The 13,691-nt window shown below is 44.6% G+C and overlaps 1 protein-coding gene across 1 annotated transcript in view; it reads left to right on the top strand.

Annotated features, from left to right (window-relative positions):
• LOC149857070 (hepatocyte nuclear factor 4-beta-like) overlaps positions 1-13,691 on the top strand; it is a 38,885-nt gene that overhangs the window by 16,752 nt on the left and 8,442 nt on the right. The window contains exons 4-7 of the mRNA XM_090062406.1: positions 7,818-7,924; positions 9,157-9,312; positions 10,834-10,921; positions 13,021-13,173. Coding sequence (XP_089918532.1) covers positions 7,818-7,924; positions 9,157-9,312; positions 10,834-10,921; positions 13,021-13,173 — 504 coding nt within the window. The remainder of the gene's footprint in view (positions 1-7,817; positions 7,925-9,156; positions 9,313-10,833; positions 10,922-13,020; positions 13,174-13,691) is intronic.

The raw sequence follows: 13,691 nt of genomic DNA, 5'->3' as shown, positions 1-13,691 counted from the left end.
GAAAATCCCAGGCTAAGTCCCACCAGCTTTCAGAAAAAGCTGGGACTCTTGACTCCATATACCTGTTTGAAGAGCCCAGCCCTAAACTTACTGGGCATATCTACATGAGATGCTGTGAGTGCAGCAGACTAATTCTACTGTGCATTAGCGCAGCGGGGGAAACAGGTGCTCGTGTGCAGTAGCGCTGATTATGTCACATAATTACAGGTAATTACAGGTCCTACCTTAATGCACCGCAATTATGGCACATTAATGAATGTGTAGATGCGCCACTGTGCCAGTCAGCACCACAGGTTCATATTTTGCCTCTTGACCCCTTTAAGATAATATATTAATGTTTGTGATGTTTCTCTTGGGTTTCTCTGAAGACAAGCACCTGCAGAAATAGAAAGGATTATAATATTATAGTTCATTTCCATCATTTTAGTGGCAGGATTATAGGTTATTTTAAACCACTTTATAATTTTTTTTTTGCCAGGCAGGTTTACAGGGCTTTTTTGCTTAGTGTTTCACATAATTGATAGCTTGGTTCATCTCTACAATGGTCACATCTCCTCTCTGCCTGATTTTGAAACCATAGAGTCAGATTCTGTGGATGTAATTTAACTTTTGCAAGTCATTTTTATGCTTATGCAAGCAGAGAGGAGAACATTAATCTGTCTCCCCTACCTGCATGTCCTCATAAATCAGGCCGTTATATGTGTAAGCCTTACGCGTGTGAGTGTTTGCTGTTTAGTCACAGGGAGCAAAACTGCACATGAGACACTAGAGGTTGGACTGAGGTCCTTTAAAAAAAAAATCAGATCTTCTTCTCAGTGAATGTAACAGAAAGGGCAAATTGGGACTGTGGATTAAAGCACTGGGGAAGCTTTGTGCTCATCAGATGTCACTGCAGTCTCAAGCCAGATTCATTATTGTGCAACACGTCACTGCCTATCATCTCTCTCCACACATGCACATGCACACCCCCCACTTCACTGCTCAGTTGGTTCATCAAGACCGTTCAGAAAACAGCAACACCAAACAGGACCTCTCCTAGAACAGCTAACCCTTGGATAGGTGGTGGTTCAACCGTCTAAGGGAGTTTTCAGTTATGGAAAGTTACTGGTTGAGTTGGCAGGCATGTTTACTCTTTCATCCCTAGGGTTTTATGCTGATGCATTGTCATGTGCTCTGTTCCCAGTCCTCCCCGGTGTGGCAATGCCACAAGGACAAAAAAATGTTTGGGAAATAAGGTCTGTTTGTCGTCTGCTGAGTGAACGGTAACAAACACAGCACTATTTGCCCAAGGGTCCCGGCATGGGCGGCACTTCACAGTCTTCCAGGAATCCGATTGGCTGGCACGTCTGATAGACATTTGATGCATAAAAGACACCAGGCCAGCACCAACGATTAAACTTTCCACTTTGTTCATCTGCATCTCTGTTTGCCCAGGGTCGCGGCATGTTGTTCAGAACAACAGCTGGGTCCCCGTCTCTGTCCACCACGGTCCCTGTGAGGCCCTAACAAGAATGAGGGACTCATGGGAATGGCTCAAATTGGTGGCAAGTGCTGGTCTTACACCTCCAGCATATGGGATGGCTGAGATAATGATGATCCTGCCTTGAGCAGGCTAGGCTTGATGGGACCTTCGGAGGTCCCTTCCAGGCCCATTTGTCTATGGTTCTGTTTTTCCTTTCATCACCCAACAGTGATTATCTTCTTTTTCTGTTGTGCCTCCAAAAGAGATTGCCATTATTGTGCTACTCTATCTGGAAGGGAAATGTTCAGCATCCCTCAGTGTCTTCTGATGGGCTACAAAGCTCTTTTGGGGGAGTACAGAAGCCCGAGGAAATCCCAGGGAGATGGTAGTTTTGTCTATGGTTTAAGGGGTGCCTAGCAAAATGCAACCACCGCTAGCCACCCTCCATTCACTAGTTCTGGAGGAAGAGTTGTCTGCTCCACCCTGGTGCTTCACTTACATTTTGTGTTGGGTAATAACCAATGGAAAGAGATTAATGAGGGAGTCTACAACCAAAAACCCAATAATAACCCCTATTAGTTGGTCTAATAAAAGATATCACATCTACTCCAAGAACCTTGCCTACCTATGACCTTACACCAACACAGACGAGTAATTTGAAACAAGTTTTTAGCAAGCTTTTGGGTGCAATCACCCTTCTTCCGATGTAGGGAGTCTCTGCTGTATTCAGTGGGGGTTATGGCATTGGGTTATGGCATTATGGTTATAATAGGGGTTATGGCAGTGAGAACGCTCATGACCATGAGCATTTTCACATGAATACCACACATTGCCAAGGCCTTGCTTCATACCCAGCAGCTGGAGTCAGCCTAGGTTGGTCTGCTCTGGTTGAAAAAGGCCTGCCACAGATTGCTCTGCCCTCAATCATTTAACCAGCAGTAAAGTGACAGACTTTTTATCCAAAAAAAATGGGGTTTTCCCAACAACTAAAGCCCCTCAGGAAACCGGTGGCAGAACCAGAAACAGAATCCCTCTCTCTTCACTCATGTGAATTTGCTCTTTTAAGCTGTCATCAGCATATCACAGCATTGATCATACAAAGAAATATCACGTACAGAGATGGCTGAGAGCTACTGGGAAATCTTGGCACATGTAGGTTGTTAATATCCCAACCCCGCCAATCCTGGAAATTTGGAAAAGGCATGTTCAGGGTGGGATATGGTATTGATTGGACTTAACCCTCATTCCAAGGTTGCCTGCCTCTACGGGGTTCCTCAGTAAATGCAAACCTCCAAGCAACATGATTTGTATGGATGGCCTCCTCCACTTTTCCAAGTGCAGTTCTTCGAGATCACACAACTGCCTACACCCTGGTAGATGCCACAAGAGGAATGACTATTTTTACAGGCATAATAAATATTGCAGTATAATTACCCCTCCCCTAGTAACAGATTGATTTCAAATCAGGTAAAACATTAACTCCATTAGATATGTTATTCCATGGCTGCTTAGGTACTTTCAGTGATAACATCAACATCACCTTGAGAAAGTCATTCTGTACCATCCGCTTGCACTTGAAGATTGGCTTTATCGGTATGTGAGGGGAGCATTAAATCAGGTACCATAAAAACCATTAAAAAAAAAGCTTGTGTGAGATCCATGGAACAACTGAGTTCTTTTTAAATGATCGGATCATCATGAGAATATTAATAGGTCTGTGTAATCTCAGAAGGCCTAATATAGGCAAGGTTAGGTTATGGCGCCCAATCCTGAAACCTTACTTCACGTAAGGAGGTTTTAATCACTTGAGACTGCTCACACAAATAGCTCTGTCGTGTTGAACGGGCTAACAGAAATAGGCAAGGGCCTTTGAGAAGAGAGAAGACTTTTGACTTTATGATGTACTTACTTTCTGACATTGGATGGTGACATTTCTCCACTGATGCCACTGTTATTTTTCCTTATGTACCTGTCAGGGGGTGGTGTACTCTGAATACTAACCTAGTTTCCTGTGTGCACCACAAGAATAAAATTAGGGCTGTTCATTCCCATCACCCAAACCCAAACTACCCCTAGTTCCTCCCAGGGCCTAAATTTAGCACCCAGTACTGCAAATCCTTTTTCCTTTAAGAGGTGTGGTAAAAGGATCAGATCTGAACTGGATTCACAATGTTGAAAGCTGCTGTACTGGCTTCCTAGAAGAGGAAAACAGGGACTGTAGTCTTTCTATACTTGTCCAACATCTAGTGAAATCATGTCCTGATTGGAGCTTGGTACTGCCTGGAATTCCCAAATACAGCTCATAGGAAAACCATAATCTCGAGAACTACCCTTCTCAAATTTTCCAGTAGATAAGAGCAGCTCAGGATCCTACAGAGATGGCTCCAAGCTCATAGAACGGCTGACTTCAGCCCATTATTAAAAGATAAGATGCTTCCTGTGTCTCTGACAGTCCCAGATCTTGGAAGGCACACGTACATCCAGTACCTAGTGATTGCATATTATTCCTGTGAATCATTTATGCAAGAATCCCACAAAGTTTCCTGGGTACATAAGTAGGGAAGATTTATACAGCCCATGCAGCGACAGCATCTGAATATAGCACCATGGGACTCAGCACAGAACCTGATGGATAAGAGCCGTGCTAAACCCAGCTCCCCTGAAACCAACTATTGCATTTCTGATGAGAGGAGATAACACCCGGTATTTACCTTGTGAGTGGCTGACTGTTGCATGCCCTTTCACCTTGTTGGCACTCAATATATCAGCTGCGAAGGACAGGCACGTGGTTCCAGCTAGTCTAGGTTAATACCCAGCCTCCATATCACCATTAGAAATGTTGCATGGACTCAAGCTATGACTTGGCTAAGTTGTTTGTAACTTCTGTTTTCAAGAGAAAGCATACAGACGCTACAGGTTGCTGTTAAGAGGCTTTCAGGGTCTTTATCTGTCATCCAGAACAGTTGAGGAAGGATTCTGGAGAGAGATAAAAAATATATATTTTCCCTTAACATGGCTTTAAATGTAAAAAGGCACTATCACCACTAAAATGACTCCTATTGGCAAATCTGGAATCTGAAACCTTCTCCACAGCAGAGGCACACTCTGTTCAGTGGGAACTTCTCTCAAGAGTTGGGAGACTGCATTTATCATTAGAAAACTGTCTTGGACAATAAGTGAGTTAGAGCACATTCAAGTAAGAATTCAGCTTTGCTGTTTCTCATCTGGAAACAAAAAGGAAATTTCCAAATGTTTCACATCGTCAAAACAAAGTATTGCAATTGTTTTAGACCCTTGTGGGTTTCTATTTTTTAAAGAAAATTAATGAAATGCTTTGCTCCACCCCAGTTGGAGCAAACCAACTCAAACTCAAACCAGTTTTTTTCCGGGATGATTGGCATGCTGGAGCATCTGTTATTTTGGGGTGAGAGGGGTAGACATGAGTAAATAACTGAAGAAAAAAGCTTCCCGGGAGTGATTTGAACCTGGCTTTCCTGTACCCTGGCCCAACACGATAACTGGTGAATAGATGGATCATGGTGGGGCACCAACTCCTCTGGCCATCTTTTCCAAGAAAGGGCTAGCTTCAGCATCTAGCACCCATCTCCTAGGGTGGGAGTGTAAGCCTCATCTCTCCACATCAGCATTTCCTCCTAGCTTTGGGATGGCTCCCAGCTCAGAATGAGGGATTTTTGTGGAGCAGAACAACTCCCATGCCTTGTATAAGGTGCCTGCATGCTTAACTGGGCCAGGATAGATAACGAAGCCCCTAAAAGTCACTAGCCCTAGGTGCTTTGTGTCTCCTTCCCCCAGCCTGACAGTAGAGTAATCTTACTATCAGCTGCTCCTGAAAGGTCTGGTATTTTGCCACGAGTGGCTCAGAAGCAGTCACTTTTGACATTGCAAACAAAAAGGGAATACAAGTCTCACCTAGACCGAGGAAGATTTTTTCACATGCTGTTCTTTTGATTCAGGTGTCATCCAATGAAGCAAAATAAGACTGGTATTTCTCAAACATCCAGCTAAATGCAAACTTAGGGGTCATTCATGGGTGCCAGTTGTCTATATTAGTGTAGCTCTGAGATGAAGTGTCCTATCATGCTAAGCGCTGTACATAGACATGGCAAAAAAGGTCCTTTTCCAAAGACTTCATGGCAGTGGTTTTCAACCTTTTTTTTCCTAAAACATTTCAAATGGAAGTGTGGACCCCTGTGAGTGATACATGTGGATATTCACATGCGTTTGATTGATCCTAGTCATCCTTTGTGGAGCCCTTAGACAAAGTCTGTGGACCCCCAGGACCACCGGTTAAAAACCACTGGTTTACAGTATGCCGCTGCAGACGCCAAAGTATCAGTCTAAGAACTGCACAAGAGAAAGAAGTCTTGCTTTCCACAGTGAAGTCTGGTCTGCCTGTCTCAGTCATCCCGATAAACATATGCCAAAGCAGGCTTGATTTAAAGCACGTATGTAGGAGGAAGTATTGATGCACTGTATTATCATCACATGCTAAATCTTTCTGCTTCCTGGGCTTCAAGAAGACAGGGCTTGACTTGCTGAACTGTACATTGCCAAAAATGGATGAGCCGTCAGGGAAATGTGGAGTCTGTGTTCAAGAGCCTTCCTTCAGTCTAATCATTGATCATTCAGGGTAGTGCTGGGGGTCTCCGTGTGAGAACAGGGATCTGGGGGAGAGAATTTGGTGCAGAAATTAGACATCACTCTCATTTCAACTGCTCTCTTGCAAAGCTGCGTCTTACTCAACTATTATTTTACCTGCTTTCTGTGGTCCAGAGAGAATAGCATTTTTTTCCCCACTGAAGTAGTTTGTTGCAAAGAAAAAGACTTTTGTTCACGCACCGTGTTGTCACGCAATACTTAATTCTTATATAATCAGCGTGTTTTAGTTTGCAAAGCTGCCTACAAACATATTGCCTCCCATGGTGCTAAGCACAGTCCAATAGCAAGTAGAAGCTAGAACCAGCTGAACAAGGAGAAGCAATGTGGAGTCCCTCCTTGCTGGCTCCGTAAAGGATCAAAAAATAAGAAAGCAAAGGAAAAAAGGGCAAATAATTTCTGGCAAGTTCCAGATCCGGACATGGATGGGGAGGGCTCAGCCTCATATCTGCACTCAAAACTCTCCTCTCTTGCTTCTTATGTGGTTGCAAGATTTAATAAGCTAAGTGTTTGTCAAGCAAGAGCCAGGGGATGGTGTAGTGATCTCAGTACTATTCCCTCCTGTTGTCTGGCGGCTGTCACTGAAGACAGGATTACTAGGCACCAAATAGTTGTAGACTGTGAGGATCCCCAAAAGCCCCATCAAGACCTCCTGTGATGTTTTTATCAGTTTTTCTTATCAGTTATTTTCTTAGCCTAGCTATCATTTTCTTTTGCATCCGTTTGCATGGAAGGTCCCACAGCTGAAATGTCAGCACCCTCTTCCGCAGCTATAAGCAAGGTGTGATTACCAAGCAAATCCCAATAGACAAGCTAGCGTGTCAGCTGCTGTTGTCTCAGCAAGTCATTGAGTGCCTGACCATTTATGATGTGGGACCTGGTTTCCCTTGTTTACTAGGCAAGTTTATGTGGCCAAAGGCAGGTTACATGACTATCGTGCATGGTAAGCTTTGCAGTGATTTTGCAGCAATGTGTGTATTTAAATAAATAGATTTTTTGTTTACTCCCTCCGTTCGCCACCAGCATCATGTTTTGGGTTGACAGCTCAATGACTTGGATGATCAGTGTTAGAGGTAGGCCTGATGAGGTGCACTGAGGGCCTACAGATTATGCACCATCCCCGTTTCAGGTTTCTTTGATGGAGATAAGGATCATTCTTTCTCTTCCTGAGTCCTACTGTCATACCTGGGAAATTGTTTCTTGACATTGGGGTATCCTGCTATAAAGTACAGTTGCTCTGGGTTCTTCTGAAGTGGAGCCTCTAAGCAGATATAGTGAATTTTCCAGTGTTAGGTGAACATGGCCCAGCAAATACTCCTGCACATAAGCACATCAAGCAAAGTCCTCCCCAGCAGTACCAATAATACTATCCAGGGGTGGGCAGCATCTTCTAATGGTAGAAGTAGGCTTCAAAGCTGCAGGGACAATGATGAGAACGCTTTCCTACCAGTAGGGCATTAGCAAATCTAGCATTGCCAGTACTATTTCTCCTTGTCTGTATTTTCAGGAAATTGTTACCAGTATCAAACTGTGACTGTTAATAATATGATGTGTTTTGCTGCTGCATAAAATGATTAGCAAGTTGCCAGGCTCTTTAGGAGAGTAAATAGCAGCTATCGCTTATGGTGGGAAATGCCAGGATTGGACTAATCTAACTGGTTATTCTTCCTCTTTTAAGCCGTACAGAATGAACGGGACAGGATTAGCATTCGCAGGAGTAGCTATGAGGATAATGGGTCACTGTCAATCACTGTCCTGACTCAGGCGGAGGCTATGGCACAACAGGTATGAAACACATGGGTTGTCATTATGATAGGCTGGTGTGGCTTTCGGCTGGACTGCCATAGGACTACCCAGGGCTGGGCCTACTCCACCGTTGTCTGGCACATGCATCAAACAAGGGGTTGCTGCAGGAAGCTGTCTTCCCCCTCCGTTCAACGGTGATTGGGATCTGCCCAGGGAAGTGTTAACAGGCTTGTGAGATTAACTTCCTAAAGATATCAGGATATTCCGTTTTTCAAGATCCCATTGCAGCTTTTGCAGGGGTTAGACAAGTAGGCCTGCATTACAGTCTGATCGATAATACTGCACCCACTGCAGACTGCCTACCTGTAACCTTTTTCCCCATATGCAAAGCAAGCCTGTTTAACCTAGCAATTGATTGTGCCTCCAAAACACCATCCAGGAAGATGGCATCTGGGAGGCACCATCTAGCTCTTAACAGGGCCACCAAGGTGAGATGGGCTATGATAGATCGATCTACAGCTGTTGTGGCAGCAGCTCTGGTAGCAGCCTCCACTTCCTGACTTAGACCATTAATGGACTGGCTATCCACTTCACATGCCTTCTCCCTTCTTCTCTACCCCATGGCCCAATCTAAAATGCAGTTGGATTTAAGAAACTACACAGAAACATCTTTTTCTTCCCAGCAACATAGAGGGAAAGCATTTTTAAAGGGAACGTGAAAATCTGTCCCATCAGGGATGATGATGTTTTTAATGTGCGCAAAAGATCACCAAGGCAGACCCTTTATTCCCATCTGGTCTTTAAAGATAAGCAGGGGGGTAGAGGTACCAGCTGATGTACAAGAGAGCATTTTATGAGACCCTATTGCTTGGGGGAAGGGATGACGTGCATCTTGATATGTAGGGTGCAGTGCTCACATTCTGTACTTTTGATTATTCCCAAGAAGGCAATGAAAAATCAGAGCCTGTTCACCCCCATCTGACAAATCGGTTGTAAAACGGTCTGCCGAAGTCACAGCCGCTCTGTTGTGACGCAGCTCCACCCGGTGGAGACTGCCAACATTTCAGAGCTGCTTCTGAGCCGACCAGATTCTGCAAATCGTTGCAAAGTAATTTTGAAGGAGGCATATTTTTAATCCAACATCATGCAAATAAGCCCATTGTATGTATTTATATAGGAAATACACATTATTTTGTGTACTTAGGTAGGCCTATTTGCGAGACACAGAAAACCGAGTGCAGACCGCAGATACATGATAGTTTTTCTTTCAGTACTCAGCGCTGAGCCCAGTGCACAGTGCTGATATCGCAATGAAGAAGGTGGCCACAATCAATGATGTGTGTGAGTCTATGAAACAGCAGCTTCTAGTCCTCGTGGAATGGGCCAAATATATCCCAGCTTTCTGTGAGCTTCCGCTGGATGACCAGGTAAAATACGGCTCTTTCCACTCGCTTCAATTTGTTGTCTTTCAAATAAGGTCGCTGTCCTTGGCCTGTAGCACAGAACTTGGTGTAACTGCATTCATTTCAGTAGGCAAGGCAGGAACATCCTTGCAGGAAAGGAGGGATTCTAAAGAACTAGGATTTGATTGTACAAAGTGATGCCACATGCTGGAATCAAGAAAAAAATACCATATTTTCCTGCATACATGTCCCTTTCCCCCCAGAAAACAGTCCCCTGAAATCGGGGTGTGTGTATACAGTGGAGAGGCTGGTTTTCTGCCCGGGATAGAAGCAGCCTGCTTTGAATCCTGCTCCACAGTGCAGCATCTGTTGCATTACGAACACAAAGGAAGATCAAACTAACACAAGGAAGTTTCGGATTTTTTTTTTTTTTTTTTTTACACGGCATGTCATTCAATGTGGTGTAAGCTGACAGTTTAGCTGGATTCAAAAAGGGATTGGACAAGTTCTTGGAGGAAAGGGGCATCAGTAGTATGGGAGTTAGGGACACAGTCTCTGAAGTGCATCTACACGAGAGGCTTAATGCGCAGTAGCCTAATAACACTGGACAGCAGCACGACACTGCACGGACAGTGCTAATACACTAATGTGCAGGATTATTACGTTCCTGCACATTAAAAAGACATTCGCTGGTGCTGCTGTGCAGGAACTCTAGTATTTGCTGAATGAAGTACTAACTAAATGTGCAATAACTAAATTAAATGCACAGTAACTACTGCACATTAACGAACGTGCAGACGTGCCCCTTATACCTTAAATATTGGAGGCTGCAGGTGAGGGAGGAACAGTGGAAAGAAACCCTGGTCAGAACCCAGTTCACCCTCCCTTTCAGCATCTGCTCTCTGCCCGCTGTGTGACACAGGGGACTGAGGAAGATGGACCTATGGTCTGATCCAGCAAACGGCAATTCATATCTTCTTATGTACTATTTAGTCTGCCCCTGGTGCATGCAGCCATAACTCTGGAAAAATATTTTTTCCTTCATTCTGCCTTTCAAAAACACAGTGTCTATTATTATTGTATTATCCCACCTAAAGCACGCAGCAGAATATATGCGATCAGCTGACGGCACAGGCAATGAAGTTAAAAAAAGAAAAGAAAAAAAGGACATAGGTTTTCTTGCCCTTCCTTTTTTAGGCTGGTGAAATATAAAAGCCTCTTATATCCAGGGCAGGAAAAAAATGTCCTCCTCTGTTCTTGTTGTGGGGTTTTGGCTTCAACTAATAGCGGACTTGGGAAGAGTAGAGATCACCTTGCTGTTATACAGCACTTTTCATCATTAGATCTCAAAGCACAATTTGTTGATGTCAGCATCTGTTCTCAGTTACCCCGGCTGATTCAGGATTATTGTTGAGTTCAGCATTGCTACACCGCCTTCCTACCGGCGTAAGCAGGAGCAGAATTTGGCTCCTGCAGTACAATGCCTGCCTGTTCCTTGGTTTGCTCTGGAAATGTAACAGCTTCTTTCTCCTGTTTGATCTGCAGGTTGCCTTGCTCAGAGCCCACGCAGGGGAACACCTGCTCCTGGGAGTTGCTAAGCGGTCGATACCGTATACAGATTTCCTTTTATTAGGTAAAATAATATAATTAATTATTGCTTTGTAGCTTGCCCAGAGTTACCTGCTGGGTAATGACTATACCTCCTACTTCCCTTAAATTTGCCCTGCATTCAGCCAGCGAAGGTATATTTTACCGCTTACGCAGTCAAATTGCTAACACACATTTCCCTAGAGATGGCCTCACTGCTGCAGTGGACAAAATGGATGCAGACTGTACGTCTGTTTGTAAACCAAAGTGCTTGGGGAGCTTTCTGGATGAAAGACGAGATAAATAAGCAGAAGCGTCGTCTTTTAGCTGACAAGTTGCTCTATTACTAATTCAGGATCCGAGGGAAAATCAGTCTTTTTTTTACCACTGAGAAAACATATTCAAATGCAAAGAGAAAGACCTGTGTTTTGTAAGCCAAGTTACCAGGGTTATCCTGGCCCCGAGAGACCTTTGAGCATCTGGGCTCCAATTACCAGTCCCAAGAACATGGAGAGATGCGGTTCCCATCCCCCCCGTGGCTACAGCTTCCGCCCTGCGTCTAAATGAGCCACGTAATTAGCTGCAGAGCAGCACGTCCTTGGCACGCTCTTCTGAGAGCACGGTGGGAGGAAAAAACCTGCAAGCTATGCTTGAAATTATGCTTCTTTTCCAAGCTTAGGATACTTTCCATCCCCCTTCCCCCCTCCCCCCCCCCCGAGACTGGATGTAGGGAAGATAATCTCCCTGAACTTCTCTTTGAGGATGTTCCTGCTGAAGGGTCTTTTAAAGAAGACAAACAGGCGCATGCGTGTGGTTCCCAGTGAGCCCCCGTGTCTCACCAGATACAAAACAGCCAGAGGCCAGGGCTCTTCTTCTCTGGCATCCCGCCTGTGTTGCCTCGCAGCCGCTCTCAAGAGGCTTTTAATGGCCATGGAGATTGGCTCACCCTGGGAAGACAGTGCAGTGATAACGTGCATGCTGTTGGCTCTGCAAAACTCCCTGAATGGATCCAGGCTGGGATACATCTATAATCTCAAGTTGCAGCAAGGGAAGTTGAGGTTGGATATTAGGATAAACTCTCTCACTAGGAGGGTAGTAAAGCACTGGAGCAGGTTACCCAGAGAGGCGGTGGAGTCTCCATCCTTGGAGGTTTTTAAGACCCGGTTAGACAGAGCCTTGGCTGGGAAGATTTAATTGGGGCTGGTCCTGCTTTTAGCAGGGGGCTAGACTAGATGTGACCTCCTGAGGTCCTTTCCAAGCTTATCTTTCTGGCATCTTTCATACAATCATAGAAAATGGACTGATCCTAACTTACGCCTTACATGCCTGGATCCTGTGGGCTCTCAGTTGAGTTTCACTGAATCTGTGCAGTGCCTTGAAGCTGAAGATGCAGCGATGTTTCCCGAGGAGCCAGCCCCTGGTCACCAATATTAATCCACCCTGCAGACTGAGCATTGAGAAAATGAGCTTTTCCATCCTTGTGCTTTGAAAGCAAGGTGATGGGCCCTTTAGAAATACTAAAGAGTTAGATAAAACATAGTGTATTCTCCAATTCTCCTTTTGAAGCTTCCCCCCTGACTACCTGGTAGGATAAACTATACAGGGCCAGGAGGGATGGTGGCTCATTGCAGTTGGTGAGTGGTGGTGGGGAGTTTGCTGATGTCTCATACTTTTGGATCAACAGTTCAATATTTAAAGCTGAGACTATTTTTCCTATGTGCAAGATGAAATGCCAAGGAAATATCTGACACGTGGTATTTTCCTCTAAGTAATGCCAAGCCTGGGGGGCTTGGTAGCTTATGCCCTTTTCTAGGGAGTGTGAAATGCAGGTTCAAGTCCCTGCTTTTATAATTGTTTTGGTACATGAACACTCAAAGGGTAAAAATGTATGTAAATCAACACATATTAACTAGGCGGGCATATTCTAAGCTCAGTGGGTAACAAAGGACACAGATGCATGTGCTACCACATAATTATAATATATATACTGTATAATTATAATTATGAAAGTATACATTAAAATGAGGCAAATGGAGATGTGCTGCGTCCTGAAAACAGAGCTCTGGCCAGCTAAAGAAGCAGGGGTTTGATAACTCGCGGTATCTGCTGTAATCGGCTGATACAGATGTTCTCTCATCTGCGCAGGGAATGACTTCATCATCCCGATGCACTGCCCAGAGATGGAAATTGCTCGTGTAGCCATGAGGATCCTGGATGAGCTGGTGAAACCCCTACGGGAGATTCAGATCGATGATAATGAGTATGCTTGCCTCAAAGCCATCATCTTCTTTGACCCAGGTAAGATTTACTGAGGCATCACCATGACAGTATTGTGTAAGGTTCAAAGGGAAATTAAAGGGGATGGGAGTGGGTGCAATGAAGCATGAAAAGGCATCGATTCCAGGCTGATAAGGAGTCAGATTTTATTCTGCCTTCACCTTAGGCATCCAAATGTTTCTTGAAAGTGTCCAATCTTGCTGGGATCCTTTGACCCTAGCTGACTTCCTGCCCCTTGGGCAGGGGGACTGGAAACGATGATCTTGCGAGGTCCCTTCCAGCCCTAATGTCTATGAAATCAGCAATTAGTAGCTGCATAATGGCAGTTTTCGGCACTTAAGATTTGAGTTTGACAAAACTAGGACTTGTGCTGGTCTACTGAGCATGCTCAGTAGGCTGCAGTCTGACTGTGCACCTAATTCAGAAGCTTTAGCTGCCAAAAAAACACAGGTGGGGGGAGAGGAGGACTCTCCCCATCCTTTAGCCCAATAACCTCGTGCTTCAAACCCATTACTCAATGAGTTTTGAACCTGTATCTT

Source organism: Crocodylus siamensis, chromosome 9 (genome assembly GCF_052110815.1).
Source record: "Crocodylus siamensis isolate JL-2025a chromosome 9, ASM5211081v1, whole genome shotgun sequence".
Classification (NCBI taxonomy): domain Eukaryota; kingdom Metazoa; phylum Chordata; order Crocodylia; family Crocodylidae; genus Crocodylus; species Crocodylus siamensis.
This window is presented reverse-complemented; position numbering and strand designations above follow the sequence as displayed.